Source organism: Episyrphus balteatus, chromosome 1 (assembly GCF_945859705.1).
Source record: "Episyrphus balteatus chromosome 1, idEpiBalt1.1, whole genome shotgun sequence".
NCBI classification, from domain to species: Eukaryota; Metazoa; Arthropoda; class Insecta; order Diptera; family Syrphidae; genus Episyrphus; species Episyrphus balteatus.
The window spans coordinates 3,486,290-3,503,489 of record NC_079134.1 but is presented as its reverse complement, the minus strand read 5'-3'; the positions used below and the strand labels follow the sequence as shown (position 1 = coordinate 3,503,489).

Genomic DNA, 17,200 nt, shown 5'->3' with positions numbered 1-17,200 from the left:
TTAATAACCAAATAGTCTAAACTAATTAATTGATACCCCCATAACAAATAACAATGCAGCCCTTTTCTTCATTACTATGATAATCTTTATACATTTATAACATTATACGATGTACCGTTCATGTATACTAATTATCACTTCGATTAGTTTCGGCCTTCATGCAATTCAAATGAGCATTAATAGGAATTTATATTGGTAGATTTTGATGTGTACAAATATTTTAATCTATATATTTTTTTAGAGGTCGATCATACATACTTTATGCTGCAATTCTCAAGCTTTAAATTTTAATAAATTAGCTTCAAGATAGTCACGAAAAGTTAATTTGCATTTCACATTTATATTTCATGAGACAGGTTTTTTTTTAAAGACTTCGTGATTTAAGATAGTGAATGAGCTTTTTTATAGTTTAAATGCAATATAAAAGTCAATTGACCAACTCAATATAAAAGTGTGACACATATTTTCTTCAAAAGTGTTGAAAATGTTCAAGAGATAGAGATTGGATGTCAATAGGTACTTGATATTATACCAACAATATGGTATCCTTGTAAAGAATGTCTGTTTATACCTAAGTGGTATTCTTGACCTAACCTTTTTGAACTCAAAACAGCTCCTTGAAAAAATGTTACGAAGATGATAAAGTAGTAAGAATAAAATCTTGAAGTACTTATGCTTTTATGGCGCTCTTTGGATCAAGGCTATTTATTAGGTTAAAACTTTGAAATTTACAGATTCAATCCTGTTCAATTGGTTTTCATTTCTTTCTAAAGTGATTTTCGATGCACAAGTTTTGGGTTTTTAGAACACAAATAGATCTGATTGAACGAGCTGCTGGCTATTTCCAATTTCAATAATAGCCCCGTTCCTTTGGAAGTGGTAGTTTACTCATGAGTAGATGAACTAGTACTTTTCTTTTTGAGCTACTCATTCTTTTCTGCCCGAGTATATGGCAATTGCATTGATTTCGTTGAAAGTGTGTTCAATTGAAAATCGCTAGTAACCTACTATGTAGAAGTACTTTGACACCTCCCAATGGAACAGGGCTAATAGCTGCATTCCTTTGGAGGTGGTAGCTTACTCATGAGTAGATGAGTACTCATTCTTTTCTGCCCGATCATATGAGAATTGCCCTGATTTCGTTGAGAGTGCGTTAAATTGAAAATCGATAGTAACCTACTACAAGTACTTTGCCACCTCCCAAAGGAACAGAACTAATAGCTGCGTTCCTTTGGAGGTGGTCATGAGTAGAAATCTAGTACTATACCACCCACACAATCTATCTACTCGATCGTGTGTTAATTGTAGTACAAGATCTACTAATCATCTACTCAAGAGTAGTACCACCTCCAATAAATAAATCTGATAACTATTTTCAAACACAACTGTAGGTAAATTTCATAGCATGACCTTTGAGTCTTTGACGATTTGTTTTGTGTCTGTTTTATTTGACTTACATTTACCTTTTTGTTCTCAATATATAAAGAGCTATTATTCCATATATTCCATGCCATGCCCGTTTGCTAGCTAAAACACACTTGACTCGATTACAATCGATATTCCATTCCATATATAAATGCATTTATAGCATTCGTTCATATTTACTAATAACCTCAAAAGAACCCATTAACAACATGATTTATATTCCTCTTTCTATTATACCCCTCTGCTGCATTGGTCTAATGCTTAAACGATGAAAATGCTTCAAGCACAACCTCCTTTATGTTAAAGGTTCTATAATATTTCTTCATATTATAAATTATAGTTTATGAGAGAGTTGATGGTTGGGGATTATAATGGCTCTGTGTATATGCTCGTATACAAGTACCGCCTATACCAAAATAGTTACCTGAATGGTAAGAGGCGTCTTTCGTCGACATTTCGTCATGGCGCGTAGAATATCGAATCGCAAAGGATAGGAAACATAGGGATAGGAGTGGTAGATAGGATAAAGTTGTATGTACTTTCAAATGCAAGTTGATTGATCGTTTGATGCGAATCGTTATCCCACGCATTATACCTAACTTGGTTTTGCATACAAAAGTCTGTTTGCACTGTCACACTGTGGGAAGTGACTGATTAGTGATTATTACAACTTGTAACGTTTTTTTTTTTTTCAAATTCAAACTAGTCTTAACCGCTATCCGTTTTTCTTTTCAGAATCGCAACGATGAACGTATTCCCAATCCACATTCGCCTCATGAGCATCACATGAACGGATTGCAACATTCCGGTTCGCGATCCACTCTCCGCCACTCGATTAGCACCCAATCGACATCAACCCCAGCGTCGCCCCAACTTAGCGGCATCCAACAAAACAATCTCGCTAATAATCAATTCTGTCAATCACGTTCATCGGTTTCGTCACAGTCGTCGATTGTATCGACGATACCAGCCTCACAGCGTCTGCTGGAAGATGCTCTAAGCAAGCCCAGCCCATACCCAATGATCATATTGCCTGCCAATGGTGGTTATTGGATGGATGGCACAGATCACGAATGTGCATTTGATTCACGTGGCAATCCGGTCTTGCCACAGGCTACTTGGATGGCTAAATTCGAGACCGATGATACGGCCAAGTGTTATCGACGTTTCTATGTTGCTCGCGATCACTCTAACTTGGTGGCACACGATGACCAAATGGGTCCGGTTCTGTTGTCGATCAAAAATGAAAATGTTGCTAACCAGGAACATGTTCGTATCCTGCTGCGACTTCAAACCGGAACAATGCATGAGCTGATTCCACTTTCATGTCTAAGCCCAAATCCAAGTCCATTCAAAATGGCGCGATTATTAAACGGGCAGATAAATGTGGATAATTTTATGCCAGTTTTGTGCTCCAAAGCCTCTCAACTGATCTCCAATTATGACGAACATGTTCTGGTGTCGAGCTTTAAGTTCGGTGTTCTATACCAAAGATATGGACAAACTACTGAAGAGGAGCTCTTCTGTAACACCAATTCCTCACCAGCGTTTGAGGAATTTCTCGACGTTCTTGGTCAGCGAATTAAATTGAAAGATCACAAGGGCTACCGTGGTGGTCTGGATATACAAAATGGTCACACTGGCGAAATTGCTATCTATGATGTTTTCAAAGAGAGAGAAATTATGTTCCATGTATCAACATTACTGCCATTCACCGAAGGTGATCCACAGCAGTTACAGCGGAAACGACACATTGGCAATGACATTGTGGCAATAGTGTTCCAAGAATCAAATACTCCTTTCTCACCGGACATGATTGCAAGTCATTTCTTGCATGCATTCATTGTGGTGCAACCACTTGAACCGAATTCTCCAAATACCCGATATAAGGTCAGTGTGACAGCCCGTGATGATGTTCCATTCTTTGGGCCAACACTACCTAGCCCAGCGGTCTTCCGAAAGGGTCAGGAATTCAAAGAATTCATACTCACAAAACTAATTAATGCAGAAAATGCATGTTATAAAGCCGAGAAATTCGCCCAACTTGAACTACGTACGAGAGCTTCATTACTAAAGAATTTAGTTGATGAACTAAAGGAGAAGACTAGAGAGTTTCTCGGTGCGGACATGTCAAGTGGATGTGCTGCCAGTCCTACCCCAGAGACGACCCCAAAACCGGATACCATGAGTGCTGGTACCCGATTTATTGACACGGTTAAAAAAGCCTTGATTATGAAAGTTCGCTCACCCAGCATAGATACGAGCAATAATGCAGCGAATTCGGGTGAGAAGTTCTGTGTCAATACCAAGACAAAAAAGGACAACACTCTGACGGAGACTCCTAATCTCAATGTAAGTGTAATTATAATCTATAGACTTGAAACAAGTACTAATGAATTATTTTTCCATTACAGACATGTAGTCGAACAGGCTCAAAATCCTCATCAAAGTCAAAATCATCGAATGATTCGACTTCATCATCACCTGATATCACATCACGTGGTCCGTTAAGCAGTGGCGGCATCACAACTGTTAGTAATAATAACAACAACAACGCTGCCGGAAATGTCTCAAAAGATTTGCAAAATGGCAACGCTAATGGACTGGCCACTATGTCTGAGACAAGTGATGATTCCAGTTTGAATAGTGTTGATTTGGATCCGATAATGGGTCATTTGGATGGTGGCGCCGCTTATATTGACAGTGATACTGGACTTGAATCGATGTCATCGGCAGATGCAACAACTAAAGCTTGTTCCATCTGTTTGGATGGTTCACAGGGTGTCATGGGTGGTGGTTCGCCGAGCAATGAATCTGTTGTTGTTATTGACAATTTAACGCAGGAAGTCACTCGATTGAAGTGTGATAAGCTTGATTTGCTTAGACAGAATGTGGTAAGTTTTTTTAAATGTTAATTAAGAAATGTATATAGGGTGGGTCAAAAAAAGACTTTTTGAAATTTAAAATTCTAATAGCGCGGAAAAGTGTCCAGTTTCATAAAGCCGTTTTAAATATTTATCAGGCTTTACGCCCTAAAATGACGTTTGTTCCTTACAAAAAACGTCATTTAAAAATTTAAAAGCCTTTTAAATGTTTATGAAATTGGCCACAGAAGGGTTTAAAAAATAATCCAAATCGGTTAATATCTTCTGCCTCCGGATTGGCCTTGAAACTTGAAAAAATGATTTAAAACTTGTATTTTTAGAAAAAAAAAATATGATCACCCTAACGTCTTATTTTTTTTATTATAATAGCTTTGGACAACTCTTTTATGAGCTAAATATTAAGTAGAAAAAAAATTGTTCAAATTGGGTAAGGACTTCCGGAATAGGAAAGAATTAAAAAAAGTGCAAACTTAAACAAAAAATCTTAGAAGTAACATAAAAAAAATTTTGAAATTGTGTTTTACTACTTTGGCCCAATTTGGTCTTTTTTTAATTTACAAATTTTTTTTTCATTGAATATGAACATTTCTACATAAATTCTAGAGAATAAGGCGTGAGGGTGATCTAATTTTTTTTTCTTTCTAAAAATACAAAGGAGAATGGGCATTTTGGACGTTGAGCGGCCATTAATTAAATTGGTATCAAATAAAAGGACTATAACTTAGGAAAAACTTTTACTATGGACGTTTCGCAGTTTTGCGTTAAGAATGTAAGAAAATGCAGTATTAGTATCGTTAATGCATTATTCAATGTATGAACGACAAATTGGTTTATATTTTTATTTGGAACATAAAATATGATGCTCTGTCATTTTCCCTGAGCCTGAAGTCCTTACTCTTGAAAATCTGACCAATAGAACTCATAATATAAGATTTTTAAGACAACCACTTCAAGATTTTGATCGAAAGTTTTCAAACAATTCAAACTATCAAAAAATTGAATAACGAAACTCTGAAAATAGTCTTGAAACTGTTGTTTTAAAATGCTTATAGTATGGGTTCTAGTGGTTGGATATTGAAGATAAATCTCTTCAGATTTAGGGAAAATGAGAGAATATCGTATTTTGCACTTAAAATACACAAATAAGATACAACTTTGAGACAATCTGCATAAAGTGTTATATGCAAAAATGCATTTTATCCGTTTTTGGAGTACGTCTCAAGGATAAAACTTCTCCACAGTATATGTAAACCTTAATTACATCAAAAAATAACAAATTCATTCCTGGCCGCGCAACGTCCACATTCCATACAAACTTGCCCATTCTCCTTTACATTTTTTTCAAGTTTCAAGGCCAATCAGGAGGCAGAAGATATTAACAGATTTCGATTATTTTTTAAACCCTTCTTTGTCTTCACCATTCGCAACTTTTCCAAGCTATTAGGATTTGAAATTGGAACATTGGATTTTTTCATACATTTTTGACCCAGCCTAATGTATAAGGTGTTTTTTTGTTTGTTTAATACAGTACTTACTTTAGACAGTCGCTTCAGTAGGGCTTTACAACAAAAAAACACTCTCTATGTCGCTACATTTTGTGATTAAGTTAAATTTCCTTTTGAAGTTCCTTATTAATAATTTTTTTTTTTTCATTTAATTTCAGACGTGCCAGCGAGACATTAAACGATTACGAGAACGAGAACTCTCTTTACAAGGTGATCTTGCTGCAGCTGGTAAAGAAATACTGCGGCTAAGAGATCTTCTCAAAGAATACATGCCAGACGCTGCCACAGCACCGCTTTCGATCTCACCAATGTAAGCTGTGTTTTGCAAATCAATAAAACAAAAACACAACAAAATCGAAGTCCAAAGTCTAGATGTTAGCGTTGTAAATACATACATTAAATACATATACATGCATATATATATATATATAGTAATTAAACTTGCACGAATATATTAAAGACAAGTATAAAAAGTTCATTACCTTTTGCAAGAAATACACCAAATATATATTATAAGAGCAAAAATCATCAAATTTCCCCCTTGTTCATCCCAAAATAAATCCCCCCTCCCAAAAAAAAAAAAAACTCAATCAGAAATTGAGCTTAAATCTCGAAGTTTAAATTAATTTCAAAGCTGTCAATTATCAATTAAATAAATAAAAGCGATTAAAACGCTTTTTGTCTTATTTAATTTTTTTTTTGTTTTCCCTTAAAAATTTCGCAATCATCATTTTGAAAGTGTTAATGTAAATTTATCACAAAAAAAATGAATAAATAAATATAAATTTTCTATGCTATGAGATTTTTTATGTTTAAAAATTTCAATGTTAATCCTTATCTGTATATATAAATAAAATATATTTATATTTATATTGGTTTTTACATAGATATTTTATAAATAAGAATATTTTTTAAAACAAATAAAAAATATTTTAAAGTAAAACTTGAAAAAAAAAAAAAAAACAAACAAAAAAATCGTTGGTAGTATATTAGATTGAAATTAAAGTTTTTTTTTTGTTACTTTTTTGGAAAAATATTTATTATGAAAAGAATTATTATTATTTTTTATTTTAATTTTTAAGTTGTATATATTGAATTTATTTTCTAAGTGTAAACATAAAAAAATCACACATAATTTTGTGCAATATGCCCAATTACTTTTTTTTACCTTTCCTTTTGTTTTTACAAGCAAATGGAAAAAAATCTAATTTTATGGGCCCACATACACATACAAAAATAGAATTCAAAATGAGACAAAAAAATATCATACTTACAGATAGGTATTTTTAAAAATAGTAGTTGGAACAGATTTATTAGATTTATATATAAAAAAAATAAAAAATCTACTGCTAGAACACATCACATCTTGACACCAAAATAATAATTATTTTGTGTTTTACTCTACATTTATTATATATTTTTTTTATACATACAAAAAACAATGAAAAATAAATTACAAAATGTGTGTTGACTCAGAAACAAAAATAAAAAATAAATTATTTAAAAAGAAAAAAAAAAAAAAATGATACCAAAGTTAACATTCCTTTCAGAGTATAAATTAAATAAATAAAAATAAATACCTAACAGAATGATACATTTATTTCGAAAGAGCTGAGATGTACTAATAATAATAATTTAACCTTTTCCTGTTTCTTTCGAATTTTGGTTATAATTAATTCTATTTTATTATAAAAATGCAATTAAATAAAAAACAAAAATAAAATGTAGTCTGATAAATTAAAAAAAAAATATCTGTTGACATACAAAAATAATGCATTTTGTTTTTTAAGTTAATTCCCTTGTAGTTTCAACAATGAAAAAAAAAAACACAAAAACATGTAAATTATAAATATAAACTTAACAAAAAATTTAAAAAATAAAAACAAAATTACTATCATAAAATTATTATTATTATTATTAAAGCTATGTAAGAATTCAATGACATGGAGATATATATTATAAATAAGAGCATACATGAGTATATGAAATATATGAAATAGTTCTATATTATATGAAAAATGAATAAATTAAAAATTTGTTGATCAAAAAAATGTTGTGTTGCTATTTTTTAATCAAAATCCGTCATGAAGAAGTTACTGTTCAGAGGAAAGTTTCCGGTCAAGAAAAATTTCCCAAAAGAAAAAAAACATCTCAATGACTTGTGAAATTTGAGTCTTTCACAAATAATAAGTATTTTTTATGATACTATTCCAATACCTTAGTATATTCGATACATACAGTTCTCAAAATATGTATAAAGAAAGACAATCAAACATTTTCAAAATGACGTCGAAGTTCAGATGTTAACCTTATGGTAAAATATCCTTAACAGAAAATGTGGGTAATTGAATACTCTAATTGATGAGACATTAGGAGGTGAGAATAAAGTTTCCTAGAAACCCTATGTTATGGACCAGAAAGTTTAAGGACATAACCAAAAAAAATATTCAATCTGGATCGTTATATTTTTTTTGTGTGACTATTTCGTCACGTAGTAATACAAATGAAAACAGCACTTCAGATAAAAAAATCACTCCCATTCTCATGGACTGTGACCATTTGTTGTGAATTTTAATTTTTTTTCTTTAGTAATTCTATTTCGTCTTTGAAATCATGCAAAAAAAAAAGTTAAAATGATTAGTAGCGTCTTGTTTTAGTAAATTACAAAACAAAATACGTATACGCCACAGTTAACATAGACGAAAAGTATAAAGATCGATTCAACTTTAAAGAAATAATTTGTTTGAAAAGTCAGTTAGAATTGTGCTTCTGGAGTTTATGCTATTTATTATGAGAAAGCTTTATAAAAATTAAAAATACCAAAGCCCAAGCAGCTAATTGAGAAAAAAATATAAAAATAAATAATCTAGAAACTAACGATTCTAGGAATAAAGGAAATGTTACTGCTAAAGTATGCTATTACCAAGGGACTACCAAATAATACAATACTCAAAACAGCTGATGCACTGTCTAATTTTTTTTATAGATTGATCAGTGTGAAATGCGAATGGTTCGATTTCCAGTATTTAATCCCAACCATACAAGGGTTGACATTGTGAAATGGCGTTCTGACATCAGTGCAAGAATAGAAAGCGATACCTCGAAAGATTTTGATGTCATGCCCGGTAATGGGTCGATCGAAGTCTCGGTTTGATAAATTTGGTTATCAGCACTATATTTGGTCCGATTTGCGCTACCTATCTTATCTTTTATTGAGCCTCCACCTCGACTTTAAGATGATTCCCAATATTATTATGCTATGTTCAAAAGTTTAATAGATTAGGATGACAATAATGTACCTCTCAAGAATCATGCAGTTAGAAAAGCGCCATCTGAAACCGAGGAAGGCATACTTATTGAAAGGTGGGTGTGTAGTGTATGAATGAATCATGTGAGCTTAAGCTGTTCAACTCACAAGCCTTTTATACCAGTAAAATATTTTTTTTTTATAAAACTCATCTGAAATTTCAGGCAAGGGGATGCGAGTTACGACTCTAGATATAGCCATTCTATGACCCAAACCATGATGCACAATGCGGGTAAATTTTCCGCAGGCCACTGTTGCATTTTTTTGAAAATGAAAAAAACTACAATGTTTAGATTTTGGTATGACTAATAAATTAATATTTATTTTTAAGTTGAATGTTTTTTTCTTTTTTGCTTAATTACTAAAATACGATAAGAGTAATCATTTCCTACAGAATACAATAAACATAAGCACCTAAGTATTTGATTTTTTTTTTGTGCTGTATCAGCAATTAATTCATTTATACGATTTTGGTTTTAATAGTTTTTTTTTTTAATTTATAGTTGAATATTGAAATCAATAAGATTGACAGCAACAAAATTTTCTGCAAAAACATTCCGTAGCTTAGACCAGTATTTTTTTAATATAACGTTTTCAATAAGCGCCAAGTAAAAAAACGATTTAAAAACCTTTATTAACTTGTCATTTTCTTAAACAATCATTTTTGAAATTCAGAGCACGATGTATATACATTTTGTTCATCTCTCTTCTTTCTATGACGATTTTTTATCCAAAATTTAAATCCTAGTCTAAGCTTGTGAATTGTTTTATGTGAAATAAAATTTTTTGTCTGTCCCAATTCTCTCTCAAAATTAATTTAACATTTTGTTTATATTCCAAAAGATACAAATTGGAATTAAAAGATCAGATCGGAGAAGAATATAGAAGAAAACGATCTCCTCTTTAATATGTGCCACCAATGAAAAAGCACTTAAGATTGTTTAAAATACTTCTTCTGTTTCCAGATTGTCCACGTCTCCATTCGGATAGCGTTATTCCCTTTGAGATCAAATACATTTGCATAATCAACGCAATCAATACAAAGAAATTCATAATCAACGCATAAATGGCCATTATGAAGGCTAAACTTGTTCTGAAAAAAGAAATATAAAAATTAATTACAAAATCAATTACACAGAGGGGTAATTCCATGAGAGCATATAGGTATATTTTTGTATGATTTTCGGTTTTATTTATTTACCTACAATAGTCGGAATAAGTATTTTGGTAAAACAAACATTTCTCGATCTGATGAGAATAACCTTTAACGGTTAAAGATAAAAGATCCAAAGTCAGTCATATGGGTGATTTTATTCTTCGATGTTGCCATTTTCGTGTTAGTAGTGCAAATTTCTGAGTGGAAAAAGTATTTTGACAAACGTTTTTTTTTCAATGTTGTTAAGGTTGCAATGTTGCAATTTACACTTTTGAAGCGTGTATCAAAATGTTTAACTTGTTTAGGCTCCGGATTCGATAAAAAGTACGTAAAAACGCATAACTAAACACTGAAATTAATGCATCTCTAGTTGCAAAATATATATTTTCGGTGTGTTTTTTAAACAAATCTGTGGAAAATTGAATTAATAGTGCCAAACTATTGATTACCAAATAAGAAAACACAAAAAATGTATACTATCCAAAATTTGCTAAGAATGCGCAAAAAATGCACTAAAAGAAAACGGGAACATTTTGAGAAATTCACTTAAAATCCAAGATTGACCCATCAAAGACTGGAGTTGAAAATTACATCCTTTCACCAAAAACTTCATTAGCCAAAGAACAATTAGCAGAAAGTTATACAAATTTGATCTTAGGGCCGGTTTGTTGACACTCGATTATCTTTAATCAAGGATTATTCCAGTTGATAATCGTAAATTTCGTTTGTTCACAAAAATTTTTATCAAAGAATCAATGATTTGAGCAGTTAATTTGAGATTTTGTTAATCATCCAATTTTGCTCGATTAGGTCTATTAAATCAAGGATTAACTGGAATTCAGTTTGTTCATACTTGATATTCTTACAAAGTTAGCCGGTTATTTTCCGACACTTCTTCAAGTCAATACGTCATTGAATTCTTAAAATCAATAAGACATACACTGTTGGCCAAAACAAATGAAAATTATAGAATAAAAAATTTTGATATACATATGTATATATGTATTTATTTTAAATTAATTCAAATTAGTACATTTTCAACATAAGTACATTTATTTCCTTTTTATTAAGTAACAAAAAATAGCATAAAACAAAATAAGAGAGTTTCAAAGCGAATACTTACCCCTATTACGGTTGGCCTTTGTCATAAAACGACACAAAAACGACTAGCTCTGGAATCCAAAATTGAGGCTAAAGTATAGCAATTATCGTTTCATAAGGAAGAATGGCAGAGAGCGGAGGAAACTGTCAAGTTAAATATTCAATTTTACAAAAATTGCCGCTTCTAGAGCAAGCCGTTTTCTTGTCGTTTTATGACAAACGCCAACCGAAATAGGGATGGCTTTTTTCTGTTCGGTTTAAAGCTTGACCTCCATGTTTTGCATTTTAATGCAGTGCTCCTCCGCGGCGTCAAAAAGCTTTTGTTCGTATTTCTGTTGGCTATAATGCAATTGTTGCTGCTTTAAAATTTGCTGTTTTTTTTTTTATTTCGTTTGTCGTCAGGGTCTTCGATTTTTTTAATCATTTCTGAAAATATATAGGTAGGTTCATATTTATTTAGATAAAAAAGTATTTATTTACTTACCTTCCTTACTGCTAGCGCTTTCAAATTCAACAAAATAATAACAAACTTCAAAAAATGAAAAAAAAAAACTTAATTCTTGATTAAGTTTCGACAACCAAACTGACAGATAGATTGGAAAATGGAATGATTTTTGGAAAAACTATGATTTGTTGATCAAAGTGAAAAAAAAGTGAACAAACGCTCTATGATTATCAAGGATTCTTAATCCTCAATTAAGGGGAATCCATAATGATCAAATCGACGATTTAACCCACTCTCAACAAACTGGCCCTTAGTGATAAAAATTCTTAGGCATCACCTAGAAAAAAATTTGTAAAAATGCGGTTAGCAAAACTTTGTTTCAGAAGGAAAGAGCACACCAACATGTTCCTTTGAGAATTATTTTTTAAAAATTTTGTTTCTATGAGGTTAATACGGTATATCGGTAAAGATCTTAAAATTGTCTTCCCCGAACTTTCTGCTAATTTTTCTTTGGCTAATGAAGTTTTTGTTGGATCTTTTATCCTTTTTTTATCTTTAAGCCTTTGAACAAGTTGAAAACTACTTTGAAAATAATAAAATAATAATTGACTCCCAATCTGGCTTTTGGGAAGTACATTTTTGTGAAAGAGCTTGTAACTTTATTGTCACAAACTGGAAAGAAAGTGTTTCTGAACGAAAATTTGTTTATAGTGCTTCCTTGGACTTGAAACGTGCGTTCGAAACAATTGATCGATCCATTCTGTTAAATAAATTGAACAAATATGGAATTAAAAACATTGAACTTAACTGGTTTAAGACTTACCTCGAAAATAGAATTCAGAGAGTTAAGTAAATGGACATTTTTCAAAACCAAATTATGTTAATCCTCAAGGATCTGTATTGGGGACTCTAATGTTTATAATCTACATTAACGACATTGTTAGCGTCTTACAGTATTGTGAAATTGCCCTGTTTGCTGATGATGCTTTGATCTATTGTGCTGGAGAAACTATTGAAGAATGTCACAAAAAAGTACAAGAAGACCTAAATAGTGTATATGAATGGCTGTGCCATAAAACATGTTTTAATTTTAATGTGAAACAAATATTAAAAGAATTAAGAGAAGCATTGTGGAATTTGTAAGACTGAAATATTAATTAAGAATTTATAAACATATTAAAATTATAAATTTGTTAATTGTTACTAAAGCCTAAATACAGTGCTAATAAATATTTATCTATCTATTTTTAAAGATTATCCTCATCAGATCGAGAAATGTTCATTTTGTCAAAATACTTATTCCTTCTATTGTAATATAATATAATTTTTTAAATATTAAAATACTTAATTAACTGAATAGGTTAATAAATAAAAGCGAAAAACATTACAAATTATGCCTATCTACTCTCATAGAATTACCCGAATGTCAGACTTACTCATAATCATCAAAAACATCATTACAATCGTCAGGAACTAATACTGGAACTCCCATAAATTTAAAAACCAGCACAGGATGGCACACAGCTGTAGTTGCAAGATTAGCTCCAAACAGTAGAGCACAATTAGCAAACAACAACCCAAGGAAGTAATACAAATGATTTTTATCTCCAACGCAACAATCCAGCCAGTAACTGTGATGGTCATGACGTTCAACGCATGCCTGGCAAATTGTGCAATGGAATGTTCGCGGCTGCACATACTTGTGACAGACTTGGCAAACGTTCGGATGATGATGGTCACCCTCATCCGATTCGCTATTGTCAATGAGCAAAGATGTTTGCTCTTCGGTAATGTCTGGTAATTCGTCCTCTGAGACAATGCTCACAGGAACATGGTTCAAATTAGCTCGGGTCTTAACCCGGTAAAAGCAAAACATAGTCACTGATGCCAATAAAACCAGAAAGAAGTTCTCCTCTGGCAACAACTCCATCATTGGCACAGTGAACTCGAACAAAATGATTAGATAGAAAACTGACCAAAATGTCCACATGACAAAGAACCTAGTTCGCGGCACAGTGCGTCGCAAGTAGTAGTAACAATAGCCAAGTAGCAATGTTGTTGCAATGCACATTATGAGTGCAGTTTCCGAGTTAATTGCGGCGATTCCGATTACCAGAGGTATGACTAGCATTGGAACAATTGCATCCAAGGATATTTGCTTTGCTCCACCTTGCCATGGAACGCGCAAGCGATCTTGAAATGTTAGCAACATTCCGGTGCTGTGTTTGGGATCGACCTTTTTGCAACAAATTAATCTAAGACAAAAAAAGTAGGTTACAAATACAAACCGGAAAGTGGTAGTCTTTTTTACTAACCTATCGAATACCTGATCAAAGTCAGTACAATTGCAGCAGCATTCTAGGATGTGATAGCGTTCGTCGTTTCTGTTGAAGTATTCACAGCAGCAGAGTGGATCGATGTCGTCGCCAATTGAATCAGTTTGATCAGCAGCAACTTTGCTGTTGTTGATATTCACAGACTGATGATTATCCATTATGTTGCATGAAATATATAGAATAGGAAAAGTTATTTTTTTCAGCACACAGAGCGGATGCCGAAACCAAAAATTTATTCATGCATTATTCAATAGAGGTGAAAGAAAAAAAAAATTAGAGAAACAAATATGCAATTCTTCGATTACCACTGCAGCAAAGCAAAAAAAAAATATGAATAAAAAAAATATTTGCTGCAGACAGAAAAAACAACTGTCAGTTTGACGTTTGTAGTGACAGCGGGACAATTGAGGGTGAGTCTACATTTTGAGGTTTACACTGTCAAACATGGTCTGGGAGTTCAGTGTGGTTTAGGAATTTTATCTTCTGACGAGTTTGTGTTTGAACCAGATTTGAACCACAACTGATGATCCATCGAAACGTCATCTAACTTGGACCAATGCTGAACGATGTGGTCAAGCCTTTTCTTTCATATAAGAACGCTTTCGGTATTCACGACAATTTTGCAGCGACACTTCATGAAGAGTTGTCATACTTTTTGCTTTCGGGTTTTTCTTGATTTAAAACTGTTCAAAAAGTTAAGCCAAGAGAAATCTGTGGCCAAACAGCTAAGCCCAAGGGGCTATAATATGTTGTTGCATTTAACATGTAAATTATTTAGCCCCGGCTGCGTTTTTTTTGCCCAGTTAAGACCGGTTGTAATAAAAGGCTTAACTAGGGTAGAGTTGCCTATTTGCGGCCGTCTCCAGTTACCGGCCACCTTTCGTAAAATCGTTATAACTAATGATTTCAAAGGGGTTTATTCCAAATTTTCACTCGTATGCTGTTCTAATATATAATGTCGAATTCCTTTCAATTTTTTAAATCGCCTCAAAAAAATTGAATTTTTGGTGTTAAAAAGGAAGATGAAAACAGACCGAATTCTTTTTGCGATTGTATGTGTGTCATTTGACAACAATTTTTACACGAACGTCAAGCTGAAACCAAAACAATTTCTGCAAAATAAAACCAGAGATTCCTTTGATCAATAATTTTGTTTATTTTCTTCGGTAATATAAGGGGTATTCACGATCTGATGCAACAGGCCTAGTAAAAATGTAAAATTTTATTTTTTTATAATAGATCGTGAACGCCCCTCTTCTTATCTATAGTAAATATTGAAGAATGAATGATGTTTTTTTTCCTCCACCGTTGCTTCTTCTTTTTTTTTCCATTTTTTATAATTTAATTCTTTGTTTTGTTCTGGTTAATTAATTTTCACAAATTTTATCATCAAAAGAAACTAAATTACGGAACATGAGTAGCGACAACCATTATAAACAGAATAAAAAGACAAACTGTTTATCATGGGCGACGCGACGCGCCGTCAGTGTGTGCAACTACATTTTCCGCTCAGATTACGCAATTTTGTCATACAATTGCGACTGACCATGTTTTTATAATAAAAACGCATAACTTAAACTACGCCTCAGCGTTTGTCGCTGGCGTCTGTCATCGCTTCAAGAAAATCGCGTTGGCTTGGAAGGGCCCTTAAATCATTTTCAATATTCTTGGCAACTCTTAATTTCTGTACCATTCTCTCTTCGTTCCAAAAATTCCGAAGGGAATGAAATTCAAGCGTTCACAGTGTTATAAAATTGAAACATTTACATAGGGTGATTCATAAACATGTCTCACAAAATTAGATAATTTTTTTTTAGTTTTAGATTTGATTCATGTATTTATATTTTTTGTGTGTTGATTACAAGAGGTTTGTGTACGAATGTACTCGCATTAGTTATGTATATCCTATTTTCACTCAATTGTGTATTATGCTTTCTACCATTTTCTAGTATTTTGACTTGCTATTTTTATAAACGTAGGGACGTTTAAGTTCATTTACAGTTTCGTAGTGTCGTATCGATACGGTGACCATATTTCTAGGAACAAAACCCGGGGCAGAAAAAAAAATTTTTGGATCGTTCTGAAAACATTGATTTTTCAAAAAAAAAAAAATAAATTTTTTAAAATGAGTTTTAATTTTTCCTTAAAGGCTTGGCCACACCGGAGGGTACGCGGTAGCGGTACGGGTAGCGGCAACGATATTTGTATTAAAAAAATTCCACAACCGAACGTTGATGTGTCAGTTTGGAATTTTTTCCATACAAATACCCGTACCGTTACCTCTACCTCTACCGCGTACCCTCCGGTGTGGCCAAGCCTTAATTTTGATATCATGATTTCTTAAACGATTTTATTTGAAAATTTTTGTTGAAATGATTTAAGTCGTTTACGAGGAAAATCAAGAAATCAAGAAAACTGTTTAAAAAAATATATTTTATTAGGTATGTCGTTTTCTATTGACTTTTGTAACTTTCTGTAAAAATCTCAGGTTTTCCACTGCAAATAGAATAGGAAATCTAGTGTTGTAATTGTGTACGAAATCTGTATGTATAAAAAAATAAAACAACAACAAATGTTCAGACAAGTGTCAAACAGAGGAGTGTTTTTTAAAAGTTTTAAAATTTAGCTGAGTTCGTTACTCTTCTACACATATGTTGTTCATTATTCAAAGAACTTTCTCTGGTGTAGCTTTTCAAACTAGCTCAAACTGAATAACTGACGAAAAATTTTAAAAACTTATATTTTCATCCGTAAAATTAGAAAAACTTTTATTTCTCAACCACTGTTTTCTTGTTTTCCGTACAAAGTGTTTAAAATTTTGTTTAAATTATCAGAAAATGTGCAAATACGGGAAAATCATGGGACAAATTACAAAATACGGGATACTTTTAGGTCCCGGGTTTCTTCAATAAAAAAAGGGACAGCTATAGAAATACGGGACAGTCCCGGGTAAACCGGGACGGATGACCACCGTACGTATCGATGATGTTGTTGATTCCTACGTGTTACAAGGGTATGAAAAATTACAAGTCCAATTTTG

The 17,200-nt window shown here is 32.4% G+C and overlaps 2 protein-coding genes and 1 long non-coding RNA gene across 7 annotated transcripts in view; 1 reads left to right on the top strand and 2 right to left on the bottom strand.

Annotated features, from left to right (window-relative positions):
* The window catches only part of LOC129921496 (rap1 GTPase-activating protein 1), a 184,001-nt gene extending 176,502 nt beyond the window's left edge, over positions 1-7,499 (top strand). For 2 of the 5 annotated variants that reach the window (XM_056003346.1, XM_056003345.1), the window contains exons 4-7: positions 2,161-3,777; positions 3,840-4,319; positions 5,974-6,125; positions 7,366-7,497. In XM_056003346.1, the coding sequence (XP_055859321.1) occupies positions 2,161-3,777; positions 3,840-4,319; positions 5,974-6,125; positions 7,366-7,372 (2,256 nt within the window). In that variant the 3' untranslated portion in view covers positions 7,373-7,497. Of the gene's footprint in view, positions 1-2,160; positions 3,778-3,839; positions 4,320-5,973; positions 6,431-7,365 lie in introns of those variants that run through there. The other 3 variants (XM_056003343.1, XM_056003347.1, XM_056003344.1) reach the window with 3 other exon arrangements.
* Positions 7,500-9,954: 2,455 nt separating this feature from the next.
* LOC129905779 (palmitoyltransferase ZDHHC23-B) lies at positions 9,955-14,489 on the bottom strand. Its single transcript, XM_055981348.1, has 3 exons — positions 14,140-14,489; positions 13,261-14,079; positions 9,955-10,215 (listed from the first exon to the last, which is right to left on the bottom strand). Exons 1-3 carry the CDS (start codon positions 14,316-14,318, stop codon positions 10,026-10,028), a joined length of 1,188 nt encoding a protein of 395 aa, XP_055837323.1. The 5' UTR covers positions 14,319-14,489; the 3' UTR covers positions 9,955-10,025.
* On the bottom strand, positions 11,309-12,134 carry LOC129905780 (uncharacterized). Its single transcript, XR_008770654.1, has 2 exons — positions 11,864-12,134; positions 11,309-11,805 (listed from the first exon to the last, which is right to left on the bottom strand). It is a non-coding gene; the product is annotated as an uncharacterized LOC129905780 (long non-coding RNA).
* Positions 14,490-17,200: the final 2,711 nt, after the last annotated feature.